Genomic DNA, 22,152 nt, shown 5'->3' on the forward strand with positions numbered 1-22,152 from the left:
CACTGTCTGGATGAATGGTGCCCCAGCAATATCACTGAAGAGCATCATTCCATGGGATGGTGTAATTTTTCACTGACAGACCTGCAAAATGCCTGATCCTAGATCTCAGGCCATGGTCTGGGCCTAGGCCTGGTCTCCTAAGACAGGATCCTGGCTCAGGGTTCGATGCTGAGATCCAGTATCGGGACCAGGCCCGGGCCTCTGCAGTGGAACCTGACCTTGGCCAGGCCTGGTGTCAGGCCTGGACCTAGGCTTCAGCAATGGGCTCTCCCCTCAGGTCAGGCCCCAGCATTAAGACTAGGCCTAATCCCAAGCCCTGTCATAGAATGGGATTTGGTCTTGAAGCCAGGCCTAGATTTTGGCAATAGGATCTGCTCTAGAGCTGGGCCCCAGTAACAGGCCCAGGCACAGCCTCCATGATGGGATCTGGCCACGGTTGGCTTGGTATGGGACCCAGCCTCGAATCAGGGCTTAGGCTGGGCCCTGGAGATGGAACATAGCTAAGCCCTGGTCCTGCTGGCTGCCCCCTCCCCCCTTTTTTTTTTAAACTCACAAACACAGTAAAATTTTCTGGTATTTTTATCTGAGGCTAATTTTTGGTTTATCATTTGTACAAACGGAAAATAGTCTCATTCGTTGCATTTTATTCATTTGTTTAAAATGAACGCACATCCCTAACAAAAGGTAAACATTTTGGAAGGGGACAGAGTAAACTCATTTGCTAACAGCACTTTTTTGTTCATGAATTGGTGTCTGCAAATTTAAATGCCACTTTAGTAAATTAGTCTTAGAAATTGACTCTGAAGAAAATACAGATTGATAGCAGCTCTCAGAGCTGTTGCTGAACAAAATGGTTCCTCAGTCATAGGTTGCTTTCAGTGATCCCCCTTCATTTTGTGAACACAAAGGGATATGGTGCATTCCCCACCCTACCCCCAATTTAGTGCCCAGCGATCCCCTTTCTTGTCTATTCCTTGCAATGGTTGTACATCTCTGAGAGTGCATGAAGAAAACTACAGAACTATGCATTTTATACAAATATTCAATAACTTTAAGTGCAGGAGTATAAAATGATATTGAGGTTTGTTTGTTTTTTTGCGCCCAGTCCTCATCATGGTGTCAAATAGGCAGCTACTTTGCCATCTAAACCTTTTTCCCTCCTTGTCCTTTATCAGGTTTATCCCTAAATTAGAAAAAAAAATGTTATTCCCTACCAAGTCTTAGGTTCTGAGTCCCCCACCAACCAATAACAATATTTGAGGCGCAATGACAGCACCCCCCAAAAAAAAAACCCCCAACAACAAAAAGCCAGAAATAAAACTAAGCAGAAAGACTCCAAATCCCAGGATGCCTTGCTCGCTGCTCCCACCTCGTGGGTGCCGAGGCTGACGAAACTGAAAGTGCGGAGACTGCTTCACCTTGAGCTGCGCCGGACCGAAGGGCTGCGCCTCAGGAGCCGGACGCGATGAACGGCAGCGTGGACTACCTGGCCTTCGACGAGGAGATCCAGCTGAAGAGAGGCCCCTCAGGTACTCGGGAGCTCACACAAGGCAGGGCCAGCAGGCTGCTGCCTCTCTCTCTGGTCTTTTTCAGCTTGCCCTGGGTGCTCGCCAGCCTTGGAAACTGCAGGCTCGGGCCTTTTAGATGCAGCGGCCCAGGAATGTGTGCCGTGAGTCCCCTGAGCAGAACAATCTGGAGGCAGGTTTATTTTGGTAATCTGCGTCTTTCAAACATAAAAACATTCCAGGCATGAGCTCGGAACAGTTTTCTCCAGCGGAGGGGGACTTGCAATTGGTTAAAGGGGGCGGAGGTTAAGTACAGTGAGGATTCATACTTGCGATGTAAAATGATTTATCTCTTCGTGGTGAAATAGAATGCTTTTTCAGAGGATTGCCTTAGATCTTGTTGGATAAATTATATGCACGTACCTGGAAAGTTCCGAGTTGTAGTCACCCTGAAATTGGAACGAAGCGTCGCTTAGTGGTTAGGAAAAATGGGTTGAGAACTAAAAGCTAGGGTTCAGATCCTGCTTCTTCTACTGATATTGCTTGTAACCTTGAGCAAGACATTTTATTTCCCATTTCTCATTTTCTCAGATACCCATTTAAGGAATGATGCTGATAGCGCCTATCACATATAAATTTCATGTAGATGAGGCTATTAGTTATTACCCCCCTCCCTTCCCGCCCCAGATACAGAAAATCACTGGGTGCCCAACGCAAACTTTTTAACACTGCAAATTTAACTCCAGCCCCGGAGGTGGCGAAAAGTCAATCTCTGAGTCAAGGGTTCATGAGAAATTAAAAAATATGCTCCCCTGTGGTTGTGACACTTAAATTATTGTTTGCAATGTTAAAAATAAAATAAAAGTATATTGGCTTGATCTAAAAAAAAAAAAAAAATTCTTCTGGACGCACAATTTAGATGGCCATAGCAAGGGATGCTGGGCTATGGGTGCTGTCAGAAACCTCAGCAAAATCGGCCAGAAGAAGCAGGAAAAAACGGACTCTTGTATTGAGTGTCCATTGCAATTGTGAGTTTTTGATGTATTGGAGTGCTAGGGAAGCACAATTCTCTCCAGCATGTCCTTTATTTTTATGCAGCCTCTCATTTAAATACTGCATCAGGCACACAGAGGATGTGGCTGTGTGCTCGTTTAGGAAAACAGGCACTTACTGCTAGTGCCTATTTTCAATGCGCATCTTATTGCATGGACCCCTTAGACTGTAAGCAGAGATTTGTCATAGGTAAATACTTATCACCATTGTAAAGTGCTGTGTAATAAAAATAAGTAAGAGGGGGGGAGGAGGAGGAAAGCATGTTCACTTTCTCTTTTACCTTCCCCTCAGAGATATTTCCTCTTTCTGTTCTCCAGAGATGACCCTGATTCTCTTTCCCTCCTCTGAAGAAGCAGCCCAGGCTGATACAGCCATCACTGCAGTCACTTCACAAGGCCCCTAAGGGGCTGATTTAGCCAGTTCCAACCCTGTTTCTTCTGGCCTGTGCAGACCGTTGTCACTACTGCCTTCTGGTTCCATGGCTGATTTGATGTAGGCTCCTTCCAGCCTAGTATGGGTGGCTGTGGTGGTACCTGGGAGTCTCTGGAGAATATGAGATTTCAGTGAAATCCAAAGAGTTCCCAGGTATGTCTATGCAAGTTTTCTCACCCAGTTGTGGGATTCCCGATGCAGTAAGCTAATGCTGTGCCAATGTACTGGGAGTTAAAAAAAAACAAAACAAAAACAAAAAAAGTGTGCTGACTGGAAAATGTGCTTTCAGCACAGACCGAGCTCTCATTTTAAATGGGGGGGGGGGGGGGGGGTCCCTTGAGACATGTATTGCTGGGTGAGAGGGACTACTAACCATGCCCAGATAAGTCCATAAGAACGTTCAAAGTACAGTTTTCGGAGGTAAAAATATCATAACAATATACATTATATTATACATGCCCTGCAATGGTGTCAACCAGAAACCCTGCAGAAAAGACACTTGGAATCCATATGGCATTAGGCCTATTATAATCCAAAAACGACAAATGGAGAACAAGTACTACTTTTGAAAAATCCACTGTTTTATAGGAAAAGTGCAGAGTAAAGTAATAATCCACACAATAATTTCAGTGTATTGTTAAAGTAGATTTTACTTGGAAACAGCAACTCCACAAGTTTTTACACAGCGTATTACAAAGTTCTAGCAGGTCCCCCGACACAGATCCCGTGTTTCGCCGCGAGGCTGCGTCGGGAGGGACAGAACAAAAAAAACAAACAAAATCAAGAAATAGTGTGATGCAAAAGAACGATGGGTAACCTCTATCAAAATAAAGCTTGGTAATGCATCAATATACTTCCATTAATTGTATTACACAATGTCCAAAGAATACAAAATGAAGAGAGGCAACGCTTAAGCCTCTCTTCATTTTGCCAGTTGTTTTCACACCAATTCTTTAGCATCTACAGTACCGTATTATTTAGTGATTTATGTATTCTTTGGACATTGTGTAATACAATTAATGGAAGTATATTGATGCATTACCAAGCTTTATTTTGATAGAGGATACCCATCGTTATTTTGTACCACACTATTTGTTGATTTTGTTTGTCTTTTAGAATTGAAATGCTTTGTTCTGTCCCTCCCGACGCAGCCTCGCGGCGAAACATGAGATCAGTGTCGGGGGACCTGCTAGAACTTTGTAGTACACTGTGTAAAAACTTGTGGAGTTGCTGTTTCCAAGTAAAATCTATTTTAACAATATATTGAAATCATTGGGTGGACACTTACTTTACTCTGCACTTTTCCTATAACTGTGGATTAGGCCTATTATAACACATGTTTGGTATGGGCTTGCCTTTCAGAAAGCCATTACAATTTAGGAAACCTCCAATATCAAAATAGCATTAACTCCCAACACTCAAAGCAGCAACAATCCTACCCAGGGCTTTTTTTCAAGGGGTATGTGCCGGTACTGAGTACTGGCATCTTCCACCTGCTTAAATTGCCTTGTGGTCTCCCCAAAGAATACTTTCATCTGGTGCTGCCTGCATTCCCCCCCTCCCTGTGAACCTGCAGAGAAGGGACTAGGGCAAGAGAGACTGCTGCCTGGACTGGGAAATGGGGAGAGAAGAGGATTGATGTGGGCCCCTGAGGAAAGAAAGAGGGACTTCAGCCTGGGTGTGGGAACTGAGCCCCTAACATTGTCCATTTGTGTGTGTGGGGGGTGAGAGGGAAGGGCAGGTTGGAGCTGCTGAGCCCTCATTGTTGTGAATGAGGGTTGTTATGTTAGGGTCAAAAATGTCCAGAAAACAAAGGGAGAAAAAAAAAAGCCATTTCCTTTTGGTTTAGTGATTCAAAAATTGTCAACTTTGGGAATATGAATGTGCTACATCCCTGATATGTTTGCATTTTGCACAGAACAAGAAGAAATGAATTTCTGTTTCTCCAGTGTTAGGCTGTATGCAAATTTTGGCTTCTTGGGTTTTTGCAGTTCAATTTTTGTCTGCATATTTCTGCATATTACTTGGTGAGTGTCTATCTGTGTTTCTGTATCATCAAGGTGAGGAATTATTAGTTTGTAGTTTCTGTGTAGTTTTCTGTAAAAGTCTGGCTTATTCTTTTTTCCCAGTAGGGGGGTGTATTGGTGTTCAGTGATCGGATGTAATATTTGCAGTACTGTCATTTCATAAGCTCTGTAGCCAGTTGCAGAGCCAGGCCCCGGGTGGATGCACTTCCCATCCCATGCCCAAGGAGGGCCATGCATGTGAATACCTGCACCTTTTTTTTCCAGAATAAAAAACACTGACTCTGCCTATGACAAGGCAACACTACAAATATTATACCAGGCTCTAAACATCAACACCCCTCCTATTAGGAAAACAGAACAAATCAGGCTACTATAGATCACTAGAGAAACTTCACGCCAGCAGAATCCTTCACTGCGATCACACTTGCAGAACACAAATAGACCCTCACCAAATACAGAATAAAGAGACCGTAAAGAATAAACAGAAACTGTCAGACCGAACTAGAAACCACAACAAGCCAGATTTCATAGGGAATGTTTTTAGCTCTGTTTAATTCTGTTATGAAGGCTTATTAGTTAAGGGTAGTAAAAAGCCGCATCAGCAAGTTACCCCCATGCTTATTTGTTTTCCCAGACCTTAAAATTTGATGTCCTTGTTGGTTGCTGTCTGAATCTAATTCCTCTCTTCCCCCTGCTGTTGAAGCAGAGAGCAATGATGGAGTTGCATGAACAGTATGAAGGCTTATTTATTAAGGGTAGTAACCGCCATACCAGCAAGTTACTCCCATGCACTCTCTTCTTCATTTCCATCCTCTAGTCTTTAGGGATCCACAGTATTTTATCCCATGCCCCTTTGAAATCATTCACTGTTTTTTATCTTCTCCTCCTCCAGAAGGGCATTCCAGCATCCACCACCCTTCGTGAAGAAATATTTCCTACTGTTGGTTCTGCATTGTCCTTCCTGAAGTTGAATTTCATGACCCCTAGTTCTACTGAGGCCTCACCAAGGACCTGTACAAGGGGACTATCACCTCCTCTTCTTACTGGTTATTTCTCTCTCTGTGCAGCCCAGCATTCTTCTGGCTTTAGCTGTCACCTTCTCACATTGCTTCTCTGTCTTCAGATCACTAGATACTATCACCCCAAGGTTCTCCTTTTGCTCCATGCACAACAGCCTTTTACCCCCACCCCCCCCCCCAATCACATACAGCTCTTTTGCATTACCACATCCCAGATGCATGAATCTGAACTTCTTGGCATTGAATCTCAGCTGCCCTACCTTTGACCACTGTTCAAGCTTCCTTAAATCACGTCTCATTCTCTTTATTCCTTCCAGTGTGCCCACTGTGCTGCAGATCTTAGTATCATCCGCAAATAGACAAACTTTACCTTCTATCCTTTCTGCAATATTGCTTTCAAAGATATTGAACAGAACCGGTCCCAACACCGATCCTTGTGGCACTCCGCTTAACACTGTTCTGTCTTCAGAGTAGTTTCCATTTACCATTACACGCTGTCTTCTTTCCGTCAACCAGTTTGTAATCCACGCCACCACCTTGGAGCTCACTTCCAAGCTTCTCATTTTATTCACAAGGCTCCTATGTGGGACCGTATCAAAAAGCCTTGCTGAAATCCAAGTAGATCACATCGCGTTCTGTTCCTTGATCCAATTCTTTAGTCATCCAATCAAAAAAATCAATCCGATTTGTCTGACAGGACCTTCCCCTGGTGAATCCATGCTGCCTCGAGTCCAGCAATCCTCCTAACTGTAGATAGTTCACTATCCTTTTCTTTAGCAGAGTCTCCATTAATTTTCTCACCACCGAGGTGAGGCTAACTGGTCTGTAGTTTCCATCCTCCTTTCTGCTACCACTCTTGTGAAGCAGGACCACCACTGCTCTTCTCCAATCTCATGGCACCACTCCCATTTCCAGGGATCTATTAAACAGGTCATGCAGTGGACCCCGCCAGCACATCTGTGAGCTCCCTCAGAGTCCTGGGATGAATGTCATTTGGCCCTATGGCCTTGTTCGCTTTGTTTTCCTAGCTCTTCTCATACATTCTCTTCTGTAAATGCAGTTTCATCTACTTCCATCTATGGTCTTGTCAACCAGCATTGGTCCTTCTCCAGGGTCTTTACTGAACATTGAACTGAAGTATTTGTTTAATATTTCCGCCATTTCTTCATATGCTCTCCATTCAGGTCATTGGTTCCCAGATGGATGACAATATTGATATCAGAGTTCTTACTTTATAATTGCACTGACCACCTGGTTTGTATTTCTATTAGCTGAGCATCCTAGAATGCGTTTAACCATTGTGTTCCCATCAAATTGAGTTCCCAGATTGGTTCCTCTGATGACCGCATCTTCCAGAAGGAGCAGATTTCTTTTATGACATTTGACTATGTTGAAGGGTTTCTGCGTGCATTGGGTGACTACTTCCCTTTCAGATATCACCTCCTGTTCTGTTGTTGGGGCTTCTTCATTTTCCAAAGCAGAAAAAGCATTATGTAACGGTAAAAGTTGAGAGAGTGGGTGTCTCTTCATCATCACAGGCCTTATTGTGCCAGAGCTGACTAATCCAGTTATTCTTGGGATTCTGAATCTTGGATGTCTGACTTCTCTGTGGAAATGAGGGTGGGTATTCAGGAAGCTGTTCAGTTGGGAAGATTGGCTATAAGACACCCACATGTCTTGTTCTACCCGATCCTACCGTAAACCATTCCCTGTAGGATCGGGAAGAAAGTGGTGATGAAGACAAAAACAATAAGGAATTCAAAGAGGCATGGGATAAGCACTGTGGATCCCTAAAGGCTAGAAGGGGTAACTGGGGGTAACTTGCTGGTGTGACAGTTGCTGCCCTTAACAAATAACAGTATCAAGGCTTAATGCAACTCCATCATTGCTCTCTGCTTCAACGGCAGTGGGAAAAGGGGAATTGGATTCAGACAGCAACCAACGAGGACCCTGACTTTTTTACGGTTTGGGGGACAAATAAACATGGGGGTAACTTGCTGATGCGGCTTTTACTACCCTTAATCATTAAGCCTGATACTTTTGATGCGGCTCCATCATTGCTCTCTGCATCCGCGGCAGGGGTTGTGGAAAATTGGATTCAGACGGCATCAGAGGGCCCTGAATTTTACGATCTGGAAAACTGATAAGCATGAGGGTAACCTGCACAGTGCGACACATACTGGCACAAGCTTGCTGGGCAGACCGGGTGGATCATTTGGTCCTTTTCTGCTCCTGCAGTAGTTGCCTTTGGTTCTATAAATTACAACACAGTTATTTCAATACAGACTAGCCAGGAGCCTAAAAACACTAGCTAGATTAAATAGAGATTTCTAAACATGCAACAACAGAGGAAATAAAGGAGAAAAGAGAACAATGTCAGCAAGAAATCAGTCTATACTATGGCTAGCAAATTATCTTCTCTGTTCACAAGCTCAGTTGATTCTCCAGGGAGGTGGATGGGTATTCCATGACTAATTCATTCTGCTATCTAGAGAAAACACTGTCTTACGGTAAGCAAATTTGATTTTTCCGTCAATAGGCAGGCTGAATTAGCCATTACATGTGGGAAGTCAGAATCTGAGGGCTGCAATGTAGCATGGCTGAGCAAGCAAACCATCCTCACAGTAGAGAGTGGAATGCTGTGAGACCATATTTTGCAAAACTGCTTGTCCAAATTCTTTGAGAAGTTATCAAGACAGTAGTGGAACATAAAACTGTGAATGGAAAACCAAGTCACAGCTTTGCAGGTATCTTTTATAGGCACTTCTTAACAGTGAGCAATAGAAGTAACCACTTGATGAATCTAGACAGTCTGTGACCTGCAGTCCTGGTAAGGCATAGCATTGTTGAATGCACTCAGCCAGCCAGTTAAAGTTTGCTTGGTGACCGTTATTCTTAGTCTATTGGTCATAGGAGACAAACAGTTGGGGGGGGGTTTTATGATATGGTTGAGTTTGTTTCTTGTAGTATGTTTAGGCCCTTTCGCAGTCTAGAGAATGTAGGGCTTTTTTACCTTCGTGCGCATGTAGCCTAAGAAAGAAGGTAAGCAATATGATGTATTGATTGGTATGGAAAGCCGAGACTACCTTTGGGAGAAACGTCGGATGGGTACGGGGAACAACCCTGTTGTGGAAGTTGCATGTACGGAAGATAGTGGACGAGAGCTTGGAGTTCACTGTCTTTTCCTAGCTGAAGTCACTGCTACGTGGAATACCACCTTCCATGTCAAGTACTTTAAGAGAAGCTGACTCCAATGGCTCAAAGAGAGGTTTCATTGAGGTCCCAAGGAACAGTTGGCTTTTGTACTGGAGGCTTGACATGCCATGGTCCTTTCATGAAATGACATATCACTGGATGCGAAGAGATCAATTTCCTAGCTACTTGAGTATGGTAAGCTGCCATAGCACTGAGGTGCAGTTGCACCAAAGTGGTGGTGAGATCTGAGTGAGAAAGGGGAGCAAGAATTTCAGCAGGTGCTTAGGGTCACAAGAAAATGGATCCAAAGTGTTGGCACTGTTTGGAGTACCTGTTCCATCTGAAGGCATGGTTTCTTCTAGTTGAAGGTTTTCTAGATGAGACTAGTATGTCCACAGTCTCTGCAGCTAAGTAGAAATCAGTGATCACTGAGCACTCAACATCCAGAGGTTGGGATGGTACAATGTCCTCTCTTCATCAGTTAACAGTACAGGGACTGTTCTTAGGTAAATGGGAGGACTACTGGAAAGTTGTATGAGATATGCATACTTTGGCCATACTAGGGCTATAAACACAGTCCTGAAGACCCTTCTGCATTGTTTTGGCAATAAGTGGTTACAGTGGAAAAGCATACATGAGAATTTGTTCCCAGTTGAAGAGGAAAGTGTCTTGAGCTAGTCTGTGATTGCTTGGCAGAACTGAGCAAAATTTGATTTGTTTTTCTTCTGTTGTGATGTGGCGAGGTCTAACAACTGTAGACCCCCATAAGCTGAAGAGTTCTTCAGACACTGATTGCTATAGAGACTACATGTGGTTGAAATACTCTGATTGGATCTGCCAACATGTTGGAGATGCCCGGCAGATAGGTGACCTGTAGAACAATTCGATTTTCTTTCTGCCCAATTCTAGATCTTTTAAGGCTTCTTAGTAGAGAGGTCATGATTCTGTTCCTCCTTGCTTGTTGATGTAAAAGGGTGCAATTTGGTTGTCTGTTTGAATCAGGATGCTGTTGTCTTGAAGAAGATGCGCAAAGGTTGCTAGACCATATCTGATTGTTCTTAAGTCAAGAAGATAGATTTGCTAGCAGCTGTCTTGTGGAGTCCAGATGTTTTGTGTTCGAAGGGTTCTGGTTTGCTCCCCTGCTTTTAGTGGAGGCATCTGTTGTTAGAACCACACTTGATACGGGAGCGAGCGAAGAAGGGCTTTTTGAGAATTTGCAGGTACAGTCACCAACATAAGTCCTGTTTCATGGTTGTTGTGAGTGTCATTGGAGACAGTAGTGGTTGAGGGAGTTGATCCCACTGGGCTTGTAGGCTCCTCTGGAGGTAGCAGATCTAAAGACCTGTCAATGGAAAAAATAGATGGCTGCTGCCATGTGGCCAAGGATTACAAGGAGCCATCTGGCGTACAAGCGCAGAGAAGAGAAAGAACTGTAGGTGAGCGTTGTCATGATGTTGGCTCAGTCAGGATGTAGGAACACTCTTTTCTATATTGAGGCTATCCAAGCCCCGATGAATTTGAGTCTGAGTGGGCTCCATACTCTATTTCTGAAATTAATTAGAAAACCTAAGTAGTGTAGGAGAGCTATGGTCGCGTTTAGAGAGCGGAGTGATTTGTTTATTGAGTTTGCTCTGATAAGCCAGTTGTCCAGGTATGGGAAGACTTGTATTCCTTGGCAATGGAGATAAGCTGTCACTACTGCAAGGCATTTTATAAAGACCCTCGAAGCTGATGAAAGGCCAAATGAGAATACTCTGTACAAGTAGTGGGACATAGCCACTTGAAAGCAGAAATAGTGCTAGTGCAAAGGGTGGCTGGGTATGTGAGCGTATGCATCCATTAGATCCAAGGCACACATCCATTCGTCCGTCAGTAAATAAGACAGGATTGTGCTGAGGGATTTCATTTTGAATTTCTCTTGTTCAGGTATCTCAAGTCAAGAAAGGGCCACAGTTCCCTGTTTTCCTGGATGAGGAAGTATTGGGAATAGAAACCCAGAGCATTTTGGAACACTGGGATTGGTTCTATTGCTCATTGCTGGAGAAGCAATTGAACTTCCAGTCAATGCTGTGGTAGATCACATGGATCCTGATGTAGCGCCGAACAATGTGGAAGGGAAAGAGGCCAGGAGAAATGCAGTCTGTATCCAGACTGTACAATTTAGGGGACCCAGGGGTCCCTGGAGATCTGATGCCACTTTTCCATGAAATGTTGGATTCTTCCCCTTCCTGGGAGAGTCGGAAATGGATTATTCGGAGTGTTCAAAAACTAGGCCCTAGTTTGGATTTGGCCTGTTGTGCAAGTTTCCCTTTGTCGAGGTTTGGCTGGAAGCAGCTGGTGATGCTGGGCTGGAAGGGGCAGTAGACAATATTGTTGAAAAGACAGGTAAGGCCACTTGTGGAAATATGGTTGTTTGTATGGATAGAAGAGGTGCTGGGCTGTTCAGAAGCCATCAAGCTTAACTACACTACCACATGCTGATCCTTAATCTGAGCGACCATCTCATGGAGCTTCTCCACAAAAAGATTGTCCCCTAAGCAGGGGAGATCTGCCAGTTTTTTTTGTTTGTTGTTTTTTTTTTTTTTTGTGGATATCCTCACGGATGCCACTTGTCCTGAAGCCAAGCCATGCATCTAGCTCCAATAGAGGCAGATGGGGGACGTGAAATGGAATCAAAGGATTCATAAACTGATCGGAGTAGATGAAAGATGCCCTCTTCACCACGCCGGAGTAGTTGTAGATAGTAATCGCCTTGTTCCATGGCAGGCAGGAAAGGCTTCAACATTTGAATGCAGTCGTGTATGTACTGCACCATGTAGAATTGGTGCATGATATAAGCAGATAGCATTGCACTCTGAAAACATTTTTGCCAGTTATCTAGAAGTTTGTGGTTTTTTGCAGGAGGAGAATTTGAGTGAATCTGATTTCATCATAGTAGAGTCAACCACTACAGACTGGTGAGGTAGTTGGATGGCATCAAAGCATGCTGATTGTTGGTCTCTGAATTTGAGGTCCAACTTTCTTGCTATAGGAGTGACTGAAATGGGAGTTTCTCACATTTTTATTAGCAAAATATTGAGTGTTATGAAGTGGAAGGGCTGCTAGTTTGGCTGGAGTGTACAATATTTGAAGAACCCAAGGAGCTTGGGAGCAAGGGTCTTTGACATTGACGCCCAGCGCAGTACCCATCTTTTCCACAAAGTAAGAATAGGTAAGATCTTCTGGTGATGAAGTGTGGATGGGTGGATCTGGAAGAAGATTGGAGTGTATGCCAGTAGATTCATCATCCAAATGCGAATACTAAAGGTATTGGGTCGCTTACTCAGGACTCTAGTGATGAAGAAGGTGAACCAGGAGGGATTTCTGGTTGACTCGGATGAGGGGCAACCTGATTTAAGACCCTCTGAGCTGTTAAAATCTGATGCAGTGGATGATGATGAACTGTGAGCAAGGGTTCTGATGATGAGTTCACTCCATAGGTGATATCAGAGCTCTGGTCTATGGTATCGCCATAGCGATAGTAGAAAGGAGAGGCTGGAATGTTCCTTTCGTCTCTTTTTGGTCAGAGAATTAAAGAAACCCCTTACCAAATCTGCAGTTTGGTCGAGCAACCAAAGTGTCCTCTGACCTGGTATAGGCAATGGGACATCCTCTTCCGAGACCAAGATAGGCTCCTACATGAGGATGGGCAGCCTGTTAGATGTAAGCGGTACTATAGAGGTCCCTGGTTCTGCAGTCTGCAAGGTGAGTGCCCTGGTTACTGGCAGCGGCAGGTGTAATCTGACCCCGCTCTCTCACAGATCTAGGTTGGGCTGTATGGAGCTATTTTGGTAAAACAGCTTGATAAATCAAAGTCTGCAGTGGATGCATCAATGACTTTGTTGGGGTAGAATGTTATGACACTTTGAATGCTTTGATATGCTTCAGTGGGTCTTTAGAGACGTGTTTTGAGGAATCCAGTGCAAGTTGATAATATTTCGGTAGTTGCACTGGAGCTGCGTCATGGGTCCTTGCACCATGCTTCACAGTGGAGGCCATGGGCTTTCTTTGTGTTGAAGCATTGTGTGTCGATGAGCTGTATGTTGAGTGTATCAGGGTGCCAGGCAAGTCGATGCACCTGATGCTGTTGGTGCCAACAGAACCAATGATGGCTGCTTCGATGTGGCCATTTCCAATGCTCTGCACTTAGAATGTTTGTGCTTCTGTGATGCAGGTTGCGATGGCTCCAGTCTTTATTGCAGGGTGACTGATAGAACTCAATCCCGTGGCTTCAGCCTGAGTGGATGGGAGAGTCTGAGGAGCTCCTTCTCAACTCCTTTCCCGGCGAGGCAGATGAGGCTGCACTGCGAGATGAACACCTACTACGACTCCAGAGAGATTTACTCAGTTCCTCGATGTAAAGTGCCTTGGATCTCTGTGAGTGTGGGGACAAACGTCCGCAGGCATAGTGGTTCTTTTGGTCATGTTCTGATCAGAGGCACCAATAACACAATTCATGGCCGTTGGTGAGGGACATAATCTTCCCACAAATCCATCTTTTGAAACTGCTCACTGATGTTGTTTTCTTTTTCTGACTGAATATGGTGGGAGAAAAGGCCATGTTTCCTCGATATGCTATTTTGGTTTGGGAGGGAGCGGGGGTTGTAGCACTGAAAAGTCTGTTGTGGGGTTGCAGTAAAACTGAAGTAAAAATATTGAATTGAGAAAGAGAAGCATTTTTTCAGAAAAAATACGGTAGACACATCTGTGCTGTGTTTGGACAAAAATGACCAAGAAGACTAATGGTGCTTTCTTTTAGACAGCAGGATTAATTAGCCATGGAATACCCATCTTCCTTCCTGGAGATTTGACTACATAGCTAGATTAGCTGTGGTATGGACTGAGAAGACCCCACACATGTTTAGTAGGGCTCAAAGCTGTACTAGCTTGGAGTGAGAAGTCCATTCAGTGCTTCCTGGATGACTGCACCCCACATGTAATGGCTAATTCAGCCTACTTATCAATGGAAACATTTATTTCTTATAAGCCAGATATAAAATTAGTTCCAAGACAGCCAGCAGAAGAGTTCAGTGGAGATGATACACTTTGCTGTGAAATATTCTTTATTGTAAGCTAAGGGGAGGTAATATGTGGTAAGTGATAGTATGGGAGGTAGAATCTGGGCAAGCCCTGGAAGTGAGCACCGCATTCTACTGCAGAGAAAATGGCAGTCTTTAAAGGTAGCTTTTGTGATAAGTCAGTGCAGCCAGTGATTTTTTTTTCTTTTTTTTTTTTTCAAATACTAAAATGAAAGTGTATCACATTTCCTCATCACATGATAGTCAAGTGGCAAGAATTGTTTCTCCCATGAGAAGAAAAGTGCAAATCGCTCCCATAGAATGTCATGGGAGCTAAGCGGCTGGAATAAGTGGTCTTCTGGAGAGATGCCAGCTGGAATAAGTATATTTGGGGTTGAGGGAGGAAAAGACGTCCTGTAAATTTGTGAGTAGATAGCCTTTGTGGCTGGAATTGAGGGCATTAATGGATTGACTGTGGGGACTCTGCCTTTTTCGTACCTTAAGTATAATCTTTTTTGAGCAGTATCAAATATTTTTTGAGCACCATGGTGATCTGCAAAACCTCAAATTACCCCAAAACAGCAGGCATGAATCGAGTTCTTATTTTACTCCCTATCTACCTACCCAAAGTGTCTTGCACGAAACTTGCACTTAAAAGAAAATGTATTGATATACTGAGCTTCCTCATTCTTGTAGGAGTGCACTGATTTGTAGGTCGGAATCATATTAACAGTAATGTTAATCATTTGAAAAATCTAAGGATGTAGTAAATAGTATCTATTTATTTATTTATTTATTTATGAACTTTTATTTACCGACATTCGTGAAGCACATCATGCCGGTTTTCAGTGAAAAGAAAGGAGGAAAATTACAATAAAACAAAGGAGAGGAGGGGGAAAAAGGCGAGAGGAGGAAGGGGGAGAGGGGAGGGGGAGGAGACAGGGAGGAGATGGGAAAGGCAGTAAAGATTGAGAAAATATAACAAATAGAGAAACTATATACAGTTGACAAATATGTACAGTTACAATCAACTTATGTAGTACTAAGATGGTACTATAAAAGACCGGCAATATTTTATCAATTCAATGGTTGTTCTCTTAAATATAAAGTATTTAGGGGGTGGCAAGGAGGAATTAGGGGGTGGCATAGAGGGGTGTAGAAGGGCAGAGGAGGGATTGGACAAAGGGGGGGCAAAGGGGATAGGAGGACGAGAAAGGGTGGAACTGAATAAGGGAGGTAGTTTATGTTTGGTTCACATCGGAGTAGGCCTGTCGGCAGAGCCATGTCTTGACTCCTTTCTTGAATTTGTGTATGGATGGCTCTAGGCGGAGGAAGGTGGGGAGGGAGTTCCAGAGGATGGGACCGGCGATAGAGAAGGCCCTCTCTCTGGTAATCGATAAATGCGCAGATTTGAGGGATGGGGTGTGGAGAGTGCCTGTATGGGCGGTTCTTGTGGGGCGGTCAGTGGAACGGTAATGTGGCATTTCATCTAGCCAGGTGTGATTGTGCTTATGTAAGGAGTTATGAAGGATGGTGAGAGTCTTGTATTGTGAGCGGAAGGAGATGGGCAGCCAATGTAGGTCCTTTAGGATGGGGGTGATGTGGTCCCTTTTTCGAGTACTGGTTATGATCCTGGCCATGGAGTTTTGTAGGATCTGAAGGGGCTTGATGGTGGTGGCAGGAAGGCCTAGTAGAAGGGAGTTGCAGTAGTCTAGTTTCGTGAGCATAGTGGTCTGTATGACTGTGCGGAAATCGTGGGTGTGGAGGAGGGGGTTTGAGTTTTTTAAGGATGTTTAGTTTATAGAAACCTCCCTTTTAGGAGAGCTTTGATGTGGGGTTTAAAGTTTAGGTGTTGGTCTATAATGACACCTAAGTCTCTTACAGAATGGAGCTGAGAGTGGGCCGTAGTTGTATTCTGGAGAGTGTTCTGTAGTGTGGGGAGCGCGAAACGGTCAGGCTGATTAGAGATGACGAGTAGTTCAGTTTTTGATGTATTTAGAGCTAGGTGGAGCTTAGATAGCAAGGAGTTTATAGTGGCGAGGCAAGAATCCCAGCGTTGCAAGGGTTCGTTTATGAATTTTTGAATCGGGATGAGAATCTGCATGTCATCTGCATATAGGAAGAATTTCAGGCCTAGGTCGGAAAGAAGGTGGCATAGTGGTAGGAGGTAAATATTAAAGAGGGTGGAGGATAATGAGGATCCTTGGGGGACACCTTGAGTGATAGGGATGTGTGAGGATTCGTGTTTGTCAATTTTTACTAGGTATTCTCTGTGTGTGAATACCATGTTAGTGGTATTTAGAGATGAGTAAGGGTAAATGTGTCTGATACTGTTGTTTCATATTTGATGCACCCCACCTGAGAAATAGTTTAATTTGGAGTTTAAGCAATGAGGTCTGTTAATATATTTTAGGTTGCCTATGTTATAAATACCATTTCCATGTTTGATTGTCACTGGATAGAAGCTGGCCTTTTGCATTGGCTGGTAACAACTAAACCATTTGTGATCCCTGCTTACATGAAAACAAAACTGCAACAACTAAACTAAACTTTGGCACTTATTATTGCGCTTAACATTTTTCCTTCTAAATATAGAAAAATTATAAGTCAGCAGATAAGTTGCAGGTGATACCTTTTTAAATTGGACAGACTATATATACACTTGTGACTAGTGTTTGAAAGCTATGCTCTCTTAATTGAGCTAGTGCAAAAATGAACAGGATGTCTAAACATACAGTTTTTGTACCGAACAATGAAAGAAGTCTAGTTCTCAAATATATTACATCTGTACAGTAAAAACCGATCACCTGTAGCTTGTTTGATCTTTATTTCTAAGTATCTTAGTGGACTAACATAGTAACCATACTACATATTTCCAAAATGAAATTGAGCAAGGGCAAATTGTTCCCTGAAATGTATTCTGTAGATTAGACAGCACTTGGCTTGACGGAGAGAGGATGAGTAGAAGGGCATCTGATATTACTTACATTAGATGGAATGAAAATCTTTTCATGCTATGGCATCTAGAATACTTGTGGCAGAGCCTGGCATAGTATCATTGTGCTTGTGCCAGATTAGACATACCCTTTCCCAACTGCTTGAGTGTTACTCATGCTCTCTGTCTCAACTTCTGTCTTGCCAATCTCTCAGGTCTGGGTTTTAATATTGTTGGCGGGACGGATCAGCAATACATATGTAATGACAGCGGCATCTACGTCAGCAGGATAAAAGAAGATGGAGCAGCTGCTGTCGATGGACGACTACAGGAAGGAGACCAGATCTTAGCGGTAAAGTATCTGGTTGGGCTTCCTGAAGATTGTTTGTTTGTTTGTCTTCCCTATCATTCTTATGGCAAGGAATGTGTGTTAAGTCATTTAAGATCCTTTCCCTCCTGCAAAGAATTTGCTGTATCTGAAGGCTAAGCTGAACTGAAATGATGATTTTTGTGGCTTTTGGTACAGATGGGCACTAAAAGCAAAAACTTAATTGTATCTAAATATTATGACATCATGTTCTGAAACAAGATTTGTCTGGCCTGTAACCTTCATAGTACCTGGGCTTGGTTTACCTGTTGCCACTGGAAACCCTCAAAATGAACAAATAAATAATGGGGGGATCCATACTCTGTTCCTTGTGTCCAGAAGTGGCAAAACTCAAGTCTACCTGCTGATGGCTGCTAAAGGACCTGTTCTTCAGAAATTTGTCCAAACTTTTTTTTTTAAACCAGCTATGCTTCTAGCTTTGATCACTTCCTCCAACAATGAATTCTGCAGCTTAATTGTGCGTTGACCGAAAAAATACTTTCTTAAATTTCTTGCTTTTGCATTTATTTATTTTGTATTTTGTAAATATGTTTACACTTTTAATACAGGTTTGACAATTTTTTTTCTGGATCTAGGAACCAACCCATAAAGTTAGCTGACGAGTAGGGAGGAATCCCCCCCATCTGAGAAATGCCATAGCTCCTTTAGGGCCTGATTTATTAAGGCTGTATTTCCCTTTTGTGTCTATGGGGGAAATAAAGCCTAGTAAATCAAGCCCTTAATTGCAATCTGAGTCTCCTTCAGTTCCCCTTCTCAACCCCCCCAACATTCTTTTCTCTTTCTCTCTCTCTCTCTCTCTCTCTCTCTCTCTCTTAAACCTCCTCCTTTCATTACCAGCCATACCTTACTCTATAGCCAGCCAAACCTCCATCCCCAAGCTAGCCAGCCACATGTTCTTCACACAGTCTTTCCCTAGCCAGCAGGTAGTCAGTCACCTCACAGCTAGCTAGCCAGCCACTCCTCCCTACCTTAGTCACTTCCTAATCTGCCATCTCTCTGCTTTCCCTAGCCAGTCAGTCACCCAGCTCCTTCCCAGTTATTTCCCTCTTCCCAAACAGCTGTCTATTCTCCAACTAGCAGCATTCCTGGTCCTCACCTTCTGGCTGCCTCTGCTGCTGTGGGAACAGCTCTTTTCTTTGGTCTGCATTACACAGCTCTTAGTGAATTCGAGCCATGCAATGCCTGATCTCCTGGACTGGTCTTGCAGTCTCAACTCTTGTGAAATCATCTTGGGGAGTTCAGGCATTGGGTGGTTATTAGTGAGTTTGAGCCATGTGATGCCAACCAAAGGGAACATTTATTCTGGACACAGCTCTTCATGTATCAGGGCACAGATTCTGGATTCCATGGTAAGATTTCTGGACACGATGGTGACCTTGTGCCTGGGATTTGTTGAGACCTGCCTTAATACTCATCAAAATAACTTGTCATGGGAAAAGAAAAACAGACATTAAAATTAATGTCTGTATAACAAGGCAAAACCCCCCCACCATGCATAAGATTAATTCTAGGCCTTTAAAAGGATGATCCAAGTCACAAAGAAACAAATTTTAGGAAGAAAAAAAATATACACACCATACCCTATAGCATCAATACAAAATATCAGTCTAAACCCTTATTCCTGTATTACTAAAGAATTCAGGAAGCAAAGGATTCTGTCACCTCAACCTTCCAACCTGTCATACATAAACATTTTCAATTGCTGGGGATAAACACCAAACAGATTTGTTTCCCTGATGTTTCATTAGGAACTTCCAGGGAAATTTTACAAAAATTCTGCTCCCAACGAGGAATCCTCCTGGCACATAGCTAAGAAAAGCATCCTCTTAGTCTGGTTGGTCTTTGAAACATCAGGGAAAACCTGAATTTTATACCCCAGAAAAAGTACATCCCCTTTTATTTCTGAAGAAAGGTCTTCAAATCTCGCTCAGGTTTTAAGATAAAGGGGTAGCCTTACTCGGTTGTTGCTCCAAGGGTGTCTCCAAAATGTGGATTAATGCCAAGTTGTCTGTAGATGGAACATCATTCACTTGTTCTTCTTCACTAGCTTTTCATAAGGATCTAACAAACCTTGGAAGATGGTGGAATAGCTTCTGTTGGAATCTTTAAAGTATCATGAAGGCATTATTAGAGTTGAAAAGAAAGTTTGAGCTCTGGTTCCTGAGGGACTTGGGTTTCAACATGGATAACCTGCCTGTTGGACTAACCCCAGAACAACTTTTAAATGTGCTATCAGTCAGTTTCATGGAGTTCCCTTAGTCTTAATGCCACTTGAAAGAGTAAATAAACATTTAGCAAAAATATACAAGGTAAGAAAAAAAAACTAAAACAAAAAATGAAGAAAGCCTCTCATGTGGAAATCTGTCGAACACCTTCTAAAAATCCAAATACATTACATCTACCTGTTCACCTTTGTCCACATGTTTATTCACCCATTCAAAAAAAATCCATTGAACCTGAAGACTGGAGGGTGGCCAATGTAACCCCAATATTTAAAAAAGGCTCCAGGGGTGATCCGGGTAACTATAGACCAGTGAGCCTGACTTCAGTGCCGGGAAAAATAGTGGAAACTATTCTCAAGAACAAAATCGTAGAGCATATAGAAAGACATGGTTTAATGGATCACAGTCAACATGGATTTACCCAAGGGAAGTCTTGCCTAACAAATCTACTTCATTTTTTTGAAGGGGTTAATAAACATGTGGATAAAGGTGAACCAGTAGATGTAGTGTATTTGGATTTTGAGAAGGCGTTTGACAAAGTCCCTCATGAGAGGCTTCTATGAAAATAAAAAGTCATGGGATAGGAGGTGATGTCCTTTCGTGGATTACAAATTGGTTAAAAGACAAGCAAGAGGTGCTGGTGAGGGACCATCGAGTTTCCAACATCGATGCTCTTGGGTACATAGGTAATCTGAGGAGAATAGTCGATGGTGTCAGCTGTTATCGGTTTCTTTGGGCACGGATGTGCCATGCCAGTGCCACAAAGCACCCGGTGGCAACTTAATGCTGCAGAGCCTCTGCCTTCTAGCACTGCAGGCTTTGTCAGTACTGCCGGACCATAGATGCCTGGTGCGCGAACAAAAGTACGCGATCGCGTATTTTTTTTTTTTTTTTTATTAAACAATTTTTTATTGAACATACGAAATAGACAACCATACCGCTAGGGGGGGGGGTTACACTTCGCCACCCCCAGCAGCAAATCTTTACAATATATTGAAACGTTCAAGTAATATCTCCTTTTCTCCCCCCACACCCCCACACCCCCCCTCCACCCAATGATTAGGCGATGGACAATTAAAGGGGGTCCATGGACATCTTATACATTCCGCCATCCCCATGTCCACCCCGATATAAAGATCTACCCCACTGTGAGCTTACTTCGGGATTCAGATAGACTACTTATTGAGTCTTTATTTTAGGAAGAGAGATGTATTATTTCATAATTTGAAAGTCTTTGTTCCCAGATGTGACCAAAACTACCCAACATAAGAGGAAAAGGTTTTTGTTTGAGGCCTGAGATTTTACATTTGGGGTGTTTTATTTTGGTTGCTTTTTTCTGTGCAAATGTATAGTTAAACTTTGTTGAAGTTAAGTATGGATTTTATGACCCAGCTCACTTAATACATGGAGGACAAGGTGGCTCTCTGCCTTCAATGTCACCTTTGCCACGTCTGTCTTCTCTCTGGTATCTTAATCTTCCACTCTTGCGCAGTTGGAAGATGGAGTCCATAACTATGTTCAATGCTTTTTTTGTGATTTATTTGATATTTCTTTGATTTATTCCTCTTTTTCTAGTGGACTGAAGATATGTAATGATTTTAATATTCTGTTGAATTAATGTTTTTCTTTTTTTTTTTTTATTTCCATTGTATTTATTTCCAACAAATATTGGCATGATTGTGCAGTTTTGAAATTTATGCAAATAAAAAAAAATATATGAAGAAAGAATAAGGCTGTTTAAAAGCCAGGTAAAAAGATAGGTAGCCAAGGTATATATGATTACTCCTCTAAAAGCCTGCTTGGAAAGCCATGTTTGACCTTGAGGCTGAAGGTCAAAAGATCTTCCCATAAGTGGATCTCTTTAGGAAGAGAGTTCTAGAGTTTGCGCAGCACTGGAAAATGTATACTTAGAATACCTGAGAGGAACATATATCTTGATTAAAAATATAAGCAGTTAGTTAAATAAGATGGGCCCTTATTTTCAAATATTTAAAAGTCAGAATTAAAACTTTGAATTGTGCCCTAAAATGAATAGGAAGCTAATGCAGGTTTATTAAAATGGACCTAATGTGATCACAGGATGTGGTATTTGTGAGTAGATGGGCTGCAGCGTTTTGCACAAACTGAAGTTTTTTTACACTTTTGTGAGACAGGCCACAGTACAGAGAGTTGCAGTAATTGAGCTGAATGTCGTCAGCATAAATGATGTAATTTATGCCGAAGGACTTAAATCTCATTGAGCGGTTGAACATAGATATTAAAAAGCATTGGTGAGAGTATAGAGCCTTGGGGGACACTATAAGAGAGAGAAGCAAAGGC

General features: G+C 42.8%; 1 protein-coding gene across 1 annotated transcript in view; it reads left to right on the forward strand.

Moving 5' to 3' along the window:
- The first annotated feature begins 1,334 nt into the window (after positions 1-1,334).
- The window catches only part of SYNJ2BP (synaptojanin 2 binding protein), a 28,953-nt gene continuing 8,135 nt past the window's right edge, over positions 1,335-22,152 (forward strand). Inside the window, exons 1-2 of the mRNA XM_029598761.1 lie at positions 1,335-1,529; positions 17,439-17,575. Coding sequence (XP_029454621.1) covers positions 1,466-1,529; positions 17,439-17,575 — 201 coding nt within the window. The 5' untranslated portion in view covers positions 1,335-1,465. The remainder of the gene's footprint in view (positions 1,530-17,438; positions 17,576-22,152) is intronic.

The sequence above is a fragment of the Rhinatrema bivittatum genome, chromosome 4 (genome assembly GCF_901001135.1).
Source record: "Rhinatrema bivittatum chromosome 4, aRhiBiv1.1, whole genome shotgun sequence".
NCBI lineage: Eukaryota > Metazoa > Chordata > Amphibia > Gymnophiona > Rhinatrematidae > Rhinatrema > Rhinatrema bivittatum.